This window comes from Liolophura sinensis, chromosome 8, assembly GCF_032854445.1.
Source record: "Liolophura sinensis isolate JHLJ2023 chromosome 8, CUHK_Ljap_v2, whole genome shotgun sequence".
Classification (NCBI taxonomy): Eukaryota; Metazoa; Mollusca; class Polyplacophora; order Chitonida; family Chitonidae; genus Liolophura; species Liolophura sinensis.
This window is the reverse complement of record NC_088302.1, coordinates 44,206,234-44,223,481: the sequence shown is the minus strand read 5'-3', so window position 1 is coordinate 44,223,481 and position 17,248 is coordinate 44,206,234. Positions and strand designations below refer to the sequence as shown.

General features: G+C 38.8%; 1 protein-coding gene across 4 annotated transcripts in view; it reads left to right on the top strand.

Annotated features, from left to right (window-relative positions):
• The first annotated feature begins 157 nt into the window (after window positions 1–157).
• Window positions 158–17,248, top strand: part of LOC135474034 (cytoplasmic dynein 2 heavy chain 1-like) — a 69,021-nt gene continuing 51,930 nt past the window's right edge. For all 4 annotated transcript variants that reach the window (XM_064754018.1, XM_064754016.1, XM_064754017.1 and 1 more), the window contains exons 1-16: window positions 158–247; window positions 2,610–2,836; window positions 3,109–3,421; window positions 4,486–4,749; window positions 5,003–5,235; window positions 6,153–6,401; window positions 6,691–6,764; window positions 6,961–7,120; window positions 7,872–8,047; window positions 8,898–9,093; window positions 10,573–10,681; window positions 11,741–11,901; window positions 12,134–12,232; window positions 14,936–15,075; window positions 15,924–16,152; window positions 16,783–16,910. In XM_064754018.1, coding sequence (XP_064610088.1) covers window positions 2,639–2,836; window positions 3,109–3,421; window positions 4,486–4,749; window positions 5,003–5,235; window positions 6,153–6,401; window positions 6,691–6,764; window positions 6,961–7,120; window positions 7,872–8,047; window positions 8,898–9,093; window positions 10,573–10,681; window positions 11,741–11,901; window positions 12,134–12,232; window positions 14,936–15,075; window positions 15,924–16,152; window positions 16,783–16,910 — 2,729 coding nt within the window. In that variant the 5' untranslated portion in view covers window positions 158–247; window positions 2,610–2,638. The remainder of the gene's footprint in view (window positions 248–2,609; window positions 2,837–3,108; window positions 3,422–4,485; window positions 4,750–5,002; window positions 5,236–6,152; window positions 6,402–6,690; window positions 6,765–6,960; window positions 7,121–7,871; window positions 8,048–8,897; window positions 9,094–10,572; window positions 10,682–11,740; window positions 11,902–12,133; window positions 12,233–14,935; window positions 15,076–15,923; window positions 16,153–16,782; window positions 16,911–17,248) is intronic.

Sequence of the window (17,248 nt, the reverse complement as noted above, 5' to 3'; positions counted from 1 at the left end):
TGTCATTGGTCAAAAATGCCTGACCCAATCATAATGATCGTTGTAAATTTGTTGTAGCAGCAGTGTCTCCACTATCTGGCTATTTTCGTCTATCTCTATTTTTGTAAGATAGGCTTTCCATATATCCCAATCAAGGAGAATATTCGCGCTGTATTGCATTCCAAGTAACATTTGACGTACTGGAGATGCAAGATGTTGAGATTGAGCGGCTGTGTATGATTTTGCGCCGGTGACAGTGAAGTCAGAGGTTAAATATTCTTTGGAATATATTCGTGAAGAATTGTGAAAGATTAATACGGGATTACAAAGTCCTGTGTTTCTGTCTTTTGATTTAATTTCTATCTGAAATTTACCATGATCATCATGATGAATGAACTGTAGCCTAGGCCATGGAGGTATATATGGAAGGAGGAACAACTCGCCCAGTCAGCCCACCAGACATACCCGCTGTGCCTTTCTACTCTGAATGAAATCTCCCGCAGCCTTTGACGTTCAGTGTATGATACCTCACCTCACAGTGCATACGCCAGCCAGATTTGGGTGAACTGCCAGGATAATACCCCTGAAAGATTCCAAGTCCTTTTCATATACTGGCCTAGCGTCGTTGGAGTCTTGACACTTACAGTGTTAATTTCATACTCTATGAAAGTCCAGGCCGATTCTGTTTGTTATTGAACAAGTGTCACGTAAATAAAATACAGCAAATACCTGGACCTTCATTGAGTGCGAAATTAACATTATAAGGTTGAGACTCGGACGACGCCAGACCAGGATAAGAAAAGGAGTTGGAGTCTTTCGATGCTACCAGGAAAAGTATTCCATCATGCTCACTAAATTTGAGTAAAAAGCGTCAACTCCAAATTCTGTGCACAACAAAGATGTGGCAATGTCATATTTTTGGGTCTAAGTGATCATTTCAATCACATCTATACGACTATTGCCCATTCGAAATACATGGACCCTTTTCACAAACATTAAGAATTGGTCATGTTTGAGTTTCATAAAATCACACTTCCATTGGTCGACATAGATGCACATGCATAGTCCCCGCTGGTTAGGAGAATATAAGGACTCGCTATAAGGAAGTTTACCTGCTGTTTGCCTCTGTTTATTAGTTTCCTGCTAATATTTATCTATATAACCTGTAAACCACTGGTTATGGAGATTTTGCAGAGACAGCATTAATTGTAGTGTACCATCATTTGATGCATCAAATTGATTGTGGCCAAATCAAACTGGCATCGCACACGAATGCCGAATAATAGTAATATGTTAATTGCATGTTCTATATGCACACAGATTCCTACTGTTTTAAAGAATACTAGAATTGATCAAGGGTGAAATATTTGGGAATATACAGGGGGCTACGTGTGGCAAACTTACTGGCTAATCCCAAAAGGCCTTCATGCACCGGGCCGGGCGCAACAAGAAATAGGTCTAGCGCACGATTCCTGCTGTGTCAGTATCATACATTGAACACTTTGAAGAGCCTGAGTTGTTCCTCCTTCCATATATGCCTGGGCCTGTGCCTGTGGCTTTATAGTGTGTGTATTGCACAACAAGAGTTTACCATACATTTATAGTGTGATAATTGTGTGAAATGATGGGTATTGTCCGTTAACTCCAGGGCATTTGCCAAAAAAATAAGTTTTAAAAAATAAAGTGTTAAGACAAATGAGTCAAAAATTCAAGTTACATTACCAAATACTAAGCCTTGTGCTAAAGGTTTTAAATTATACTTAAGTCAGAATTGTGTTTGTGGAATCAGCCCCAGTCAGAGTGATGGTAAGGATAGCAATAAAACTACCCTAGGCTAGAGTAAGATGATATCCACCGAGTGGTCAACATAATCAACTAACCTGTTCTGAATCTCACCAATGCAAAAATGACCCATGATAACCACACACTACACCCACTGGCCATAAGCCGTCTGTCACCATTTTGATCACTTGTGCAAATGGACGAGACTGAGCTAAATGCTGTGAGCTCATGACCTGTGCTAGCCCCAGTCTTATAGGCAACTGGAACATGATTGCGGACACAGTTGACATCAGTTTAAGCAAAGGAAGTTTTAATGCTTGTGCGAAGACGTAAATGTCTTAAGTGTCATTCCTTCGTAACTCTTAACAGCTACACCACTCTGCATCTAGATTTTGATAAGGAACCCGCATAAGCTCTGAAGTTAGCTGGAGACGACCAACCTTCCACCAATGTGACCTAAATCACATATTGCTGGCTTCCTGTGCAGCTGTACTTGGGAAGGTCTTCCAGCAACCTGCAGATGGTCGTGAGTTTCCCTCAGGCTGTGCTCTGGTTTCGTCTCACCATAATGCTGGCCGCCATAGTATAAGTGAAATATTTCGGAGTACAGCATAAAACACCAATCAAATAAATAAATAAATAAATCACAAGTGGGAGACAGAGTTGGACAGTAACTCGCTGTTGGCTTATCATTAACTCTGAGCTCTCCAGCTTCTCCTGCCCATTTTTTTTTTTACAAAACTGTCCACAATCACATAAGTGAAACCTTCTTGTGTAGTGGAAAAAATAATCAATCAATAAAATAAAATGTAATTAATCACTTGAGTCTTATGAATGTGCCCTGACAGGTGTATGAACAGGACACTAAGAAGACACGATGCCTGAGGACTCCAGGAAAACTTTCCTACTGACAACCACCGCCAACTATTTTGGTATCCCCCCTGCAGATGGCACAGTGTCCGAGTTAGAGAGTGCTCCAGCTCTTAACACATTTCTTGATGATGGAAGCTGTAAATTATTGGCGGGAAGAATTGATACCAAAGGTGGTAGAAGTACGCTTGCATTTAACACAAAGGTAATGTTATGTTAGAAAGCTAAAATGGTATTCCTTGCAATAAAGTGTGTCCTAAATTTTTTTTCTCTTTTTCTTATTGTTAAAAGTGAGAGAAGTATTGATTTGAATTAATTCAAGTTTCATTTAGTTCAACTTTTCTGTCCTTCACTATTACATTCCTTTTTTTCAAATTGGGAGCACAAAAGTATATGTGTAAGCAGGTTTTTCTGCTGTAATACATGCATGTCATGAAAAGTTTGTGTTTAATTTCCATGAAATTTCTTTATTTTCAGGTGGACACCAAAGACTCAAAGGAGCGTGTTATTGTTTTCTTTAAGATTAAGCCAGAGGTTATAACCCCTGATAATTTGCATACAAATGTGTTTGTGTCATCGATGATTGATTCTCCAGTGAGTAGCTTGTACCATGCTGTGCAAAAGATTTATGCCCCTTTGCTCCTGGAGGATGCCAAGTGGAGTCGCAACCTGGATCCAAAGCTGCAAAGCCTGCTGAGCGAATTAGAAGCTGGTCTTGGAACAGCAATCCGAAAACAGGACCCTTCCTTCCAGGGAAAGGCTGGTGACGGTGGAGAGGAGAATCTGGGAAGTGAGTACACTGGAGTGAAATTGTTCAGCAAATTGGTATTACTGATTTAGTTTCGTATTATTAATACATACAGCTCACTTTTTATTTGAAATTCTTAACATAATTTGGTTTATTAATAGTGGCTTTAGCCCATGTGTTTTCCTTTGTATATCCTTTTTATCACACTGCTTATTGACACAAAATATGATTTCAAATTTTCATGCTGAGTAGAACCTGTTGATAGATGGCCATGGAGGAAAATGAGATTCACAACTTGCTATATACATGTACATGTATACAGTGAAGGTTATATCCAAGATTTTAAAGTCACATCCCTATTTGAAAAAAAAAAGATGACCAAGCACAAAGAAGGCCTGACTCCAAAATCTGCATAGGCTCTCTGCCTGGAAGTTAGTGCCTCTAATAATATAAAACCCACTGTTTAGATCAGCAAAAAATGTTTATGTAAAAAAATGACAAACATCACCATAATATTGAGCTTTGCAGTGCATTTAATTTTTGGATAAATTTGAGTGGTTTTGTCCTAGTTTTGGTGGCACAACCCCAAAGACAGGAGCAAAAACACAATCCATTATATCCACCTGGGATAGGTGTTTGTAAGCGCATATTCGCAGTTCTACATGTATAGGTGAATGTATGACCGTCCTGGTGCTCTAATGGTTTCTGTAGGAGTCTCACTGGAGAAGTCTGCACTTCCCCCTGGCACTGTTGCTTCTGGACTGGTGTTTGGTGTTGTAGACTGTATTTTCTACGTACAACGAATTCAGCGTGTGACTATTGTCTTCTTTCAGCTTTTTTGCATTCCTTCCCACGTATGGCCAGGGAGGAAGCCAGCATGAGCTGGACTTGAACTCACAGCGACAGCATTGATGAGAGGCTGCTGGGTCATTACGCTGCTCTAACATGCTAACCAACTTAGCCACATAGGCCCCTAATAAACAATATTAATATCAAGCAAAGTGAATTTGTTTAAATTAAGTGCCATTGTCAGGCACTCAGGTATGTGTTTTCTTTTTCTAAGCATAATATATAATTTGTCCTATAAATGCCTTGTTTTTTGTCAGGTATCTTAACCCCAGACGATGAATTTCAGTTCTGGGCTGATGTCAGTCGTAGTGGGGGAAAGGCAGAGGTGCGCGAGAGAGCTGACCACTTCTCTGAACTGTTTAAACCAATCTCTAAGGACTATGGTGGCCTGGATGCGCTATCGCTGCAGGATGCAATGGAGTTGGTGGAGATCACTCAGGACACGCTGGATGATGTGTGGAAACAAACAGAGTTTGACCCTTACCAGGAAACCCGTATGAGGCACCTCATGGATGTGATTGGTTAGAGTTTATGATAAATTAAGTCTGTTCAAACTGCTGTGATGGTTTCTTATTTCAAGGGGTTGCTGAATATCTTGATTAAATGTTTTCTATGGGAGTTATAACTATACATATACATGACCTTGTTTACACTTTAAATTGTTCTTTCAATGAAGCTATTCTATTTCACTTGACAATCGTTTTCTGATATATACTATACACTGTGCATGAAAATGTGGAGCAATGATACAGTATACTTTTATTTGTATTGTAGGTGGCTCCCTAGGGAGATATGTCCAGCGAAAGCTCTCTGCTGAGGACTTATGGAATGGTCAGTTTTCTCGTATCAGAGACGCCCTGCGCATGGGGACAGGAATTTGTGAGCGCTGGGTGCAGGTGTGTGAGACACTGACCACCCAGTTCTGGAAGCGGTATGGCCCCAACCCATGGAGAGGGGAAGTGTTTGTTCCCCTTGACCTAAAGAACCTGCTCACCCGTCTGGATGAGGTGAGATGCTGGGGTGACATCCAGGTTATGAGGTCATAAGATTTCCAAAACGTTGTATTTGTATAGTTTTTTGCAAATTTAACCATCTTGCTTTATTAGGTATGTTTGTCTTCTTCTCAGTGGATGAAACCATGTCATCTTTGCAACAAATGCAAAAAAAAGCATGCTAAATCATAATTCTTCACATTTATTTTTGGCTACAACAAGAAATGTGCCCCCTTGTAAAATGTTTCTCTGGCCATTGGCTTCGGTCAGTTTCATATATACTTTCTGTACAGTGTATCAGCATGTTGCAACACCTAATATTACGACATATCGGGATTTGTTGATGTTCAACTCGAGCTGTAAGCTACTTGTATATTGACTGTCTCTAGCGGGCAAATCGCTGTCTTTCACTCTGCAACATGCAAACATTGTATATTAAATTACACCTTAATTCAGGAATAGTCTTGATTCTTCACTCAGAATTTATGTGAAGTGAGCTGTCTCACATGAGTCACATTTGAACCCCATGCTCCAAGCTGATTTTTAATCTTTAATTTCATACACATGTACCTATCCCAAGAAACCTCTGGATGGTTTCCTCCCACCATAATGCTGGCCGCAGCCGTATTAGTGAAATATTCTTGAGCACGGCGTGAAACACCAGTGGGGTCTGCCAGCCCTGTTCAAAGGGAAGTAAATCTTGTAACTGATAAAATAGCAGTGTCCTCTACCTACTTGAAAAACAATACCACTGATTTCAATACCGACACCAGTAATCATGGATAATGAAAGCTGACATTGTTATTCAGATACAGTAGATAGAAGGCACAGCTGTTTTATCAGTTACAAGACTTGCTTCCCTTTGTAGAAGGCTGGCGAACCCTATTAAATAAGTAAATAAACGTAACCCAAGACTGACACTCTCTCTGCAGATTCTGATGTTGCGTACAGTCCATGAGCAAGTGCTACGGCTATTGCCTTCATCAGAACAGCAAGAGCTCCATGTGTCTGAAACCTTCACCCCATTTATGGGTCTGAACCCACTTCAGTATAACCCCTACACCCAGCCGTTGTGGCAGGCCGCTGTGGCTCAGTATGAGAGAGCCATGGCCCCAGCTGAGCAGAAGATTGCAGGCAAACTGAGAACACAGTTCAGGGCCATTGATTCTAACCCGCAACAGGTAGGCTGTTACAACTGTTATTTTATTCAATGCAATGTGATCGAGAGAACCAATCTTCTCCTGCATGCTAATCTTAGTCATGACACGTAAAATGGTTAAGGCGCTTTCCATTCAGTCGCTACGTGCAGGTGGATTCAGTCACATTCTTGATCAGGGAATCTTTTGGATTCCATTGTTCTCAAGAACTTCGCAAAAAAATGTAAACCTTTAATGCATACAAATTTTATGAAATCAAAGAAAAAAAATCATATCTTTATCAACCATGTGGGTGTTTTTCCTATTTCAACAGCTACTTCGAGAATTTCAAAGGCACAAGGAATTAATCAAGAGGCCAATTATAAATAAAGAGATGGTGTCAGAAAGGTATGTGGGATCTCTTTGCTTGTTTTATTAAGTTAGATTATAATACCAGAAGTCTGAAATGATAATTCTTTCTTTAATGCTGTTGACACCCTTCTAAAACTAATATGTTGGTTTGTACTTCAGTTTCGTTTATTATAATGGTAAATATGTATGCTTTTTGTCATCTATGATTACAATTGTTTTTATCGGAAATCAGAGAGACCTTACTGGGCCAGTTATCCGTGCACTTGAAGCAAGTCCATGATGACTTCATGTCTCGTACTGATGCTCGGTCAGGCAGTAAAGGGACGCCCAAGGGAAAGAATCTCCCTGATGTTGTAAACAGTATTGTCTATGTCAGGCAACTGGAGGCTAAGGTATTGTGAGAGATTTGAACAGTCATTGTTTTCAACATCTGGAATTACAGCCTTTTGTTTTCCTGAATGGGACTGGCTGTATTGAAAAATGCACGAAACACTTGGTTTTTATTTCTTAATAAGGATGTTAAATTAAATACCTTACCTTAGGGTGTGGCTTAATATTCAAAAGTACCGTACAAAATTGATTCTCAGCTTTCTTATTGGGGTGAAAAATTGGCTAAAAAAACTACAGTTTTCTTAAGGCCCTAGGAATAAGTCTGGAAATTGTAGCCTGCTGCGGAAATATCAATGGTGATAGCTGTCAAAACAACTTTGTTGAGGGGAGAGCCTGAATTTGGGGGCGCTTAAAGCTGGTGCCACATTTCCTGTATGTTTATCAGTGATGTCATTTCAGAATATTCCCGACCATGGATTGAAAATATGCATGAAATAATAGGGTTAAAAAGAAATGTAAAATATGCCTCAAAAATGAAATGAAATAACAAAAATGCAATTCTCATTTTTGGGCATATATTTTTTAACTTTCCTTAAAAACATTCACTTTGTTTTAAACTATCTTTTCATGTATTGTTTAAGTTTTATGAAATTTCATCCACACATTTATAAGTTATATGTCTATAAGAGTACTGGTGTTATGGAAATACTGAAAATGCATTGGAGAACTCTGTTGGAAAACTTAGATGATTTGTATTTAACATGTCAAAAGCTTGTTAAATTAAGGTAAATTTGAGAATCCTGACGTTTGAAGGTTGAGGAGACCACAAGTGTTGCAGAGGCACTACTTGGGGATTTGAACGGCTTTAAAAGCTTTCGCCGTGAAGCGTATGACCTGCTGGAAGAGCTGAGAGTCTGGCGCCGTGACCAGTTTGATGAGTGGTCACGTGACATTCAAGCTCTGATAGAGGACACTCACCAGCCCCTGAGGTAAGACTAAATCCAGCCTATAAACGTGGCTCTATTAATGGTATTGATGGCATCTCACAATCATTCAGTCATATACAGTTGGATCACATGTCATGATCTGATATCTAACATTATCACAAGTATGCCCATTTCATGGTTATCCCCTATCAATTTGATGGAACTTAGCACCAGGATGAAGGATCAAACAGCAGGTTTTAATTATTGTTTTCAGACCACATTGGTATTGATATGATTAGTTTCCTCTTTAGACATAAAAATTGATTTATTTGAATTTACTCAATTATTGATGCTGTCGTACGATTTGCTTTGTCTGATTTGTTCCTTGTAGGTTTGTTAAAACTTCAGAGATGTTGTTAGGTGTTAACATATTCTGACAAGTAGATGATACAGTATCATATGATATACTGTTGGATGTGGGCATATGTTAAACTATAATATTTGGTTAATACACCAATGTTTTGATTTTCTCATCTGGGGTCTTTAAACTCATTTCCACAGTAATAAATTTACAGATATGTGATTGATATATGTTTAATAATAGATATAAAAATAAACACTGTCAACACTGGCAATATTTTTTCTTAAACTGCTTCTTCACTCCCAAGAGTGGCCAGGCGGAAACATTAAACTAATATGAAGGATACCTATAGAATATAGCTAGTGCCACCGTTCAGAAAATTTACGATGAATAATTCTGTTGAGCCCCTTTAATTGAAGAGTCCTCAAAAACAGAAGTCTTTTTTTTTTTTTCAATGTAAGAAAGTAAGTCAGGCTATCTTGATGTTTATCGTATAGCCTTGCTTTTATCACGTACAAGTCTTGACATTCTTATATATTTGTTTTTTCTTAGCCTGGAAACTAATGGTCGCTTGATGGATTTGAACAAGTCGGATGGAAAGCTTCATGTGAACTACAGCGATCGTTTGGTGACTCTATTGAGGGAAGTGCGACAGCTCACCTCTCTGGGCTTCACAGTACCAGCTAAGATACAGCATGTAGCCACTACAGCTCAGCGCTTCTACCGGCATGGTGTCATTCTGAAACAGGTATAGTTAGTTGATTAATGAAGCTCACAACCCAGCTCATATACACAGTTATACTGTGTGTGTTTTATGCCATATGTAAGAACCATGTGATCTATACAGAAGTAGCCGGGTGAATGTGCAAGTCAAACCAGTGAGAGAGAGAGACAGAGAGAGAAACCACTGTGTTGTTCTGTGTACATGACAAACCTGCTCACATAAAACTACATGAAAGTCATTAAGAGTTGACCGTAATTTTTACACTCCAGAAAATGTATAATCATCTGGTGAAAAGTTTAGTTAGTATCTTTTAAAGATATGATTATTGATTTAAATCTGTCCCATTTTGGTGTATTAAAACTGAAAAATCCAGTTATTTCAAGTATGACCTACTTTATGGTGTTTAGATTAAAATAATGAATCTATTAAAGCCACTCAGCTGTGTAGAACTATCTGCTAACCTCTTTACATGCTATCATCTATAATAGAAGAGATCTTTCTTATAACAAACTGTTTGATGGTTTTGTTAAGTACAAAGTAAAACCCCAGGCATACATACATAAACACCGTATAGCCAAATGAGAACTGTTTGAGACACAGAGCTGATGATCTTGATGGTTTTGTTGAGTACAAAGTAAAACCCCAAGCACACATACATAAACACCGTATAGCCAAATGAGAACTGTTTGAGACACAGTGCTGATGATCTTGATGGTTTTGTTGAGTACAAAGTAAAACCCCAGGCATACATACATAAACACCATATAGCCAAATGAGAGCTGCTTGAGACACAGTGCTGATGATCTTGATGGTCTTGTTAAGTACAAAGTAAAACCCCAAGCACACATACATAAACACCGTATAGCCAAATGAGAACTGCTTGATACACAGTACTGATGATCTTGATGGTCTTGTTAAGTACAAAGTAAAACCCCAAGCATACATACATAAACACTGTATAGCCAAATGAGAACTGTTTGAGACACAGTGGTGATGATCTTGATGGTTTTGTTGAGTACAAAGTAAAACCCCAAGCACACATACATAAACACCATATAGCCAAATGAGAACTGTTTGAGACACAGTGCTGATGATCTTGATGGTTTTGTTGAGTACAAAGTAAAACCCCAAGCACACATACATAAACACCGTATAGCCAAATGAGAACTGTTTGAGACACAGTGCTGATGATTTTGATGGTTTTGTTGAGTACAAAGTAAAACCCCAGGCATACATACATAAACACCATATAGCCAAATGAGAACTGTTTGAGACACAGTGCTGATGATTTTGATGGTTTTGTTGAGTACAAAGTAAAACCCCAAGCACACATACATAAACACCGTATAGCCAAATGAGAACTGTTTGAGACACAGTGCTGATGATTTTGATGGTTTTGTTGAGTACAAAGTAAAACCCCAAGCATACATACATGAACACCGTATAGCCATATGAGAACTTTTTGAAACACAGTGCTGATGAGCTTTATGGTTTTGTTAACAGGTGGCTCATTTCTACAACACCATTGACCAACAGATGATTCCCAGTCAGAAGAGCTTGATGTTAAACTCTGCCCTTCACTTTGAGAAGATGGTGAAGAATCCAAAAGCTGGTAAATTGATCATCATTATCTCCAGTATTTTTTCTTTTCACAGGGTTGGGATTAAGCTGTAAATGCTTGTTCGGGTTACACATGGGTCGCTTTCTGTCTTATTATGGGGAACGGTCGCCCGATTTACTCCGGCACTTAAATACTGTCAGCATTTGGTACGACGAGCGGCCCACGCTGAATCTATAACAGAATAAACGTTTCTTTTGTGGGACTTTCACAGTAACTTTACATATGAAATTAGTGAGGACAAATGATTGACTAGACTCCAGTGCAAAGTATGTTCAGAACATATTTCCAAGATTTGCGGAGAGGCAAAGATTCGAGACATCAGTGGACAGTCACTGCAGTCCCTCATAAACTATGTGGACAGTGTAACTTACGTCCACAAATCAAGTCTGGGTCTTTGCATGACTGGGCAAAGCGAAAATTCGGTTCAGTTGCGCAACAAGAAACATCGGCAGCAACATCCACTGTTTGCAGCACGAATGAATGGTAGTGAAAGTAGGCCTAGTGGCAGTTAACATCACAACAAGGGTCTGCCATTCACAAATTATTCTTAAATGTGTCACAGTATGCTTTTTTCAACAAAACAAATTATTTATTTTACAGTAATGTCTATTCATTGTGTAAAACATTTTTTTTCTGCAAAGGCACAACGAAGAACAGCATGGACTTTCGCAGAACAATATTCTGTCAGATCTAACTAATCAATAACATATATTGAATGAATGGATGGTAACCCATTTTTATAATTTTGGGTTACCACACATGAAAAAGTGGCAACCTGCTAACAGGTTGCCATCACCGGAGCTTAGTTCCAACCTTGTTTTCATCTCTGTATCATTATTTTAATTGATCAAACATGGGAATACTGTAGTAAATACAGATCTACCCATAGCAACATATGCAAATCTATCTGTATTAGTGGTAATTTTCAAGTTGTCATACAGATATGAATATCTGTTGAGTATCTTTCCTTCCAAGGGACATAACTTTGTAAGAATCATGCGGATGTTTTACTAATTTCACAAGTTTTTTCTTGATCACTTTCCCTCACAGGTGCTCAGTACAGGTCAGATGGCTCAGATTTGTCTGTTCAGGTCACATGGGACAACCCTGAGGAGTTAGAGTCCTACATCAAGAAGCTTCAGTCTGCAGCTGATCGTCTGACCACAGAAAACAGGAGGCTCAGGAAGTCACACTTTGTGGTCTGCGAAAAGGTACATGGACTAAGTTTTCATCACAAATACAAATATACTGTTCCTTTTGTACTTCTTAGACATATGATGGAGAAAAAAAAAAGCAAGCATAAAGTGTTTATTCTTTAATACTTAAAATTTAACAACTGGTAGATATGTTTCTTTCTTTTTTCTTTTCTTTTCATTGTTCTCTTTATGTTTTACACTTTTGCTGAGGGTTTTCAGGCCTGTGATTCTTGTCTGTGATTGTTAGGTTCAGCAAATGATGAGTGTGGATTTATTACGCCACCAGCAGAAGTGGAAAGACAGCCTGATGGACATTAGACACCTGATGGCAGGGCTGGTTCAGCAGGTTAGTTCTGTACACACACACACACAAGATAAACATGCTAGTTTTAAGAGCTCTTCATGGGTTATCCCATTCCCACAGAAGTGTGAGTTCTCCTCAGATAACAAGATAATCGTTAAATGGATTTTTTCATAAATAAACTGGATTTTTAGATCGTCTGTACTTACCCTGAGCTTTGGCGTCCAATTAGAGGAGAAGCGATGTTAAGCAAAATGTTAGGTGTGAATATTAAGTACTGTAGATTACAAAATTCATGACTTAAGTGTCTTGTGTATAAGAATCTGTTTTCAACAAAATGTTGGGGGTGGGTTTTTGAAAAGTATGGTAAATGACCTAAAGTTTTGCACCTGAGTTACTGTCCTTGACTTTCTGACGATCTGAGTTTCCCAACAAGATTACAGATGGGAGTGATTAGCCCCCCCGCCCCCGCTTGTTTCATTACCCTGCATGGCACATGGCAGTTCTGGCTGCTAATCCTCACCACATGTGGTCATGTCACTGACAGTGAGGTGTACAGGTCTCCCGAATAGTAGGCCTACATGTATATTTCTAAACATTTCTAAATGTAAAATGCACCCATGAATGAAATCGAAGAAAGTATTAAGTCACGGGATGTCTATTTATACAAACCATGCCAAACAAGGAATATACATGTACATGCACAATGTACTCTGCAGACGAACCAATTATTCAGATTAGACCTACAAGTTACCTCACACCGTTATCTGTTGAAGGGTTGTCTGCTTAGAGCCCTCATTATGCATTGAATACGTGCACAAAATTATTTCGGCTGAAAACGAATTTCACTCAGAAATATCTGTCATTAGCTTCCTGTATTCATGTATTTCCAATTTAATATGTCATTCTACTTGCAGAGTTTGTTTCTTTACAGCCTGAACTGTTCTCCTATTGCAGAAGAGTTCCTTTTCCCGTTTTTTTTATATCGGGAACCTCCCATTAAACACAGAAAACATACTCCACACAAGGTTTCTGAAAACTACGCCGATATACTTTTACATCATTCTGGTAACACTGTGTTGGAACCCGGCATATGGGGACACAGAATTTGTTTGGGTTGTTATCACATTAGGAGTTTACCCAACGCCATCACTGGCTTTATAAAGAAAATATTTTATGATTGGCTGTATACAGTTTTGTCCAGACCTGATTTACGTGTTGCCATCGACAGATAAGATTACTGTGTAGCCTTTCGCGTGCAAAAAATCACGTGATTGATGGGTCCTACAATTGTAAGTGGCTTGTATCTACATGTAGATAAAACCAATTTGTATTATTAAAATTTCATCTGAGAGGTCTGGAATAAGTATTAAGTGAATGAAGTATTCATGTTTCTGAAATATGGGCCTAAGTTGACAGTCTTTCAAATTACGCCAGAATGAACTAGAAATGTTTAGCTGCAGTAGTGCAGACGCAGGTGTGTAGGTGTGGCTTTGATCGCAATATGACATCTTTTCGTCTGCTGATGGGCATAGGGCATAGATGGGCATTTAGTATGCTAAATTCTGCTGCAGCTTTGTATATGGAGAGCCTTGCAGTTTAAAAATGGATATTTGTCATGACATTCCACATGGGTAAAGGTACTGGGTAGTCAGGCTTAACCTCCACAAAGTTTTATCCCAAATTTCCATTTATCACAATAATGATAATAACACAATCAACCTGATGTGAAGTGCATGTACTAAAATCATTATGATTAAAACTGAGCAAAACATGAACGGTGGTAGGGAGCATAGACTAACTGCTCATTGAAGTGTGAGCTTCCTTATTACATTCTTGGGCTGTCAGTATAATCCCCTGATGCTCTCCCGTGGCACTCAGTCAGTAGCAACCACAACCAACGCAATGAATCTTGGGATACACTATCTGAGTCCCAGGGCAAAACTTGAGGTCAATTACCATACTGTATTATTGAACTTGGGGTTTTGCTTACATGTAGAGCACAGTAACACAAAGGGATGTTTCATTGTTGATTCGATATATGCATATAAATGACTAAATTCACGACTTTGCATATGTGTATAAAAATCGGTTTTAAAGTAAATGTTAGCTGTGGTATCTCAAAAGTACGGCATGTATTGACCTGAAATTTTACGTGCATTTAAAGCACTATTACACAAGGGGAATGTTCCATAGCCGTGTGCATATTATTTACCATTAATTGTGAAATTCACAACTTCAGTACTTTATGTCTTGAGCTATAGTTCTGAATTCATGTGTCTACAGGTGAACATTTTTGTAGTCCTGCTACCAAATCTAAATTACGTCATTACTCTTATCACTAGCATACATTTAAGTGATGTTAACTGAAACATCTTTGTACAACCTTTCTGATTGAGTGGATAGCAACAAGTCGTTATCAATATAACCTGTGACCAATGGAGCTTTACAAGGTTTTATTCATTATCTGGAGCATGGTGAGGTGAAAAGGTGAATGATACAAATCAAATAAAACAAGCATACATATTCAAGAGAAACCATGGATGATTTCTCCCGCATCATCACTGACCTTCTAGCACGAGTTTTCTAACACCATTGATGATACCCACATTATTGATGACCACCCAGAACCAGTTTGATCCAGTACCATTGATGATTTTACCCACATTATTGGTGACCACTCTGCACCAGTTTGATCCAGTACCATTGAGGATTTTACCCACATTGTTGTATGTGTTATTTTCTCAGGGTTTTGCTGTGGAGAACATGACCCCCTGGAAGAACCACTGGGACAGGCAGCTGTACAAGGCCTTAGAACACCAGTATAAGATGGGACTAGAGGCTCTGAATGAGAACCTACCAGAGGTCAAAGTTGAACTAACATACAGGTATGTGTTACCATTGGAACATCGGTCTATATGGCAGTAGTCTCGTACCCTTCTTGTTGCTATGTTGCTGCAGGAACCTTCTTTGACAGGTAATGATGATTAGATTGCAGAACTTGGACCTGAAATATTATGACTGCGAAAGGTACCTCTTTGTTGATGTAAATACAAGAATACATCCCTGTGTAATGTTGATTAAGGGCTAAAAGCTGGTGAGTGCATAGACATGTTATGATAAATAAATTGCAGAGCTTTTATGTGAAATACTTAGGCTGGGAAAACATCCCCTTTGATGCCCGAGATTTACATTATCAAGTAACATTGGTTGATCTCAGGAACCATTAAAGTGAACTCTCCTCCCACCATAATGCTGGCCGCCGTCGTATAAGTGAAATATTCTTGAGTACGGCGTAAAACACCAATCAAATAAATAAATAAATAAATAAATAATTAAAGTGAACTCTGAGTTCAAATCCAGCTCATACTGGCTTCCTCTCCGCATGTATGTGGGAAGGTCTCCCAGCAACGTGCGGATGGTTGTGGTTTTCCCCTCTGGTCTGCCCTGTTTCCTCCAACGATAATGCTGGAAACTGAAGTATAAGTGAAATATTCTTGAGTGCAGCATAAAACACCAGTGAAATAAATAAATAAAGTGAACCCTTTGTTCACAGTTTTGCAGCACAGTCTGCAGCCAGTCATGATGCGCATCCTGAGCATACTTATGTCATTACCAACACGATACATGAATATGTCTTCTGTTGACTGCACTCTTAGCCCTGAGATCTTTGTACCGTAGAATGACAATATTTTTTGAAATATGTCACTACATTAAAATGTTTCACATACTTCAGACAACAAAGACTTCAGTTCCGACCCCCATTTGAAGAGATCAAGGCCAAGTATTTTCGTGAGATGAAGAAATTCATCAGCATCCCTAACCATTTCAAGGGCGTAGGGGAATTGACTGACGGCATCATATTCCCGGCCATGATAGACAGAAATGCTGAGGGGTTCATCACATGTTATAGGAAGGCTGCTACTCTCTTCAAGAGACTGGCTGCTGTCCAGGACCAGTTCAAGGTACTGGTTTATAACACCAAACAACTGTCTTCCTATTCTGTAAAATGCCACTTTAATTGTGATGCAATATGTTTCAGGTGCCAGAGTTCTCAAGTTATAGACAAGCGTATAGATCATTGTGCATGTAGTATTACAGCAAGTGTCTGACTACCACCAGAAGAAAGCTGTAGTCTACACCCACCATTGTAGCAGAGGTCAAAATATTTGGTCGTTTACTCGTTTTTAAGAGCTCAAAATAACATTGATGACAGCAAATTGTGCCCCGATCATCATAAAGATGAGTTTGCATCATGCAAATAATTTCATATAGATAAATGATTGATCGTTGTATTTTACATGGATCTATTTCCATGTTGTACATTGATATTGATGGTATCTAACATATTTCACACCTTTTTATCGTATGGGATGTCCGAAATGTTTTTGAGGTTCTCAATCTGAAAAGAGCTCAAAATATTCTATCACTTTGTTCAGTCATCATAGGTTTCCTTGCCTTCTCTCATTAAATAGGAAAAATGTTTGTGGTGGTTTGTTTAAGAAATGAAATCCTTATCTACTCTGAGGCTACAATGTGCCTCACATACTGCTGGTGTAAGTTAGCCTCAACTGTACACTGTACCTGTGTTGTAGGACTGGGTTGTTTTGGGAGGGCTGGACTTGGACCAGTTTGTCTCAGATCACCTGGAGAATCTCTCTGACTGGGAGAAGAATTTCAAGGCTCTGAAAGCTCGTGGAAGAGATGCTGAGAAACTGCCCAGGTTTGCCGATTGTTGTGTTGATAATAATGATGTGTGATTATTAGAGCGCAAAACAAGTTCTTGTCATGCCGTTTGTGTAAATGTCTTGAATATAATGAACCTTATGCCATCTGACTTGCTATGAGAACAGTTGATCGCTTGAAATCCTATGAAATAATGCTTGTTCATTTAGTAAGTTTCATTTTTGAATTTGCTGAATTTTTCAACAGGTCTGGTTCAGGTTGGCAAGTGCAAAAAATGGGCATATAGTATATTCTTAGTTGCACTTAATTGACTGAAGGTGCAATTTTGGATGCAATGTTAAGAATGAAAACCACTATAATACAGTGATCCAGATT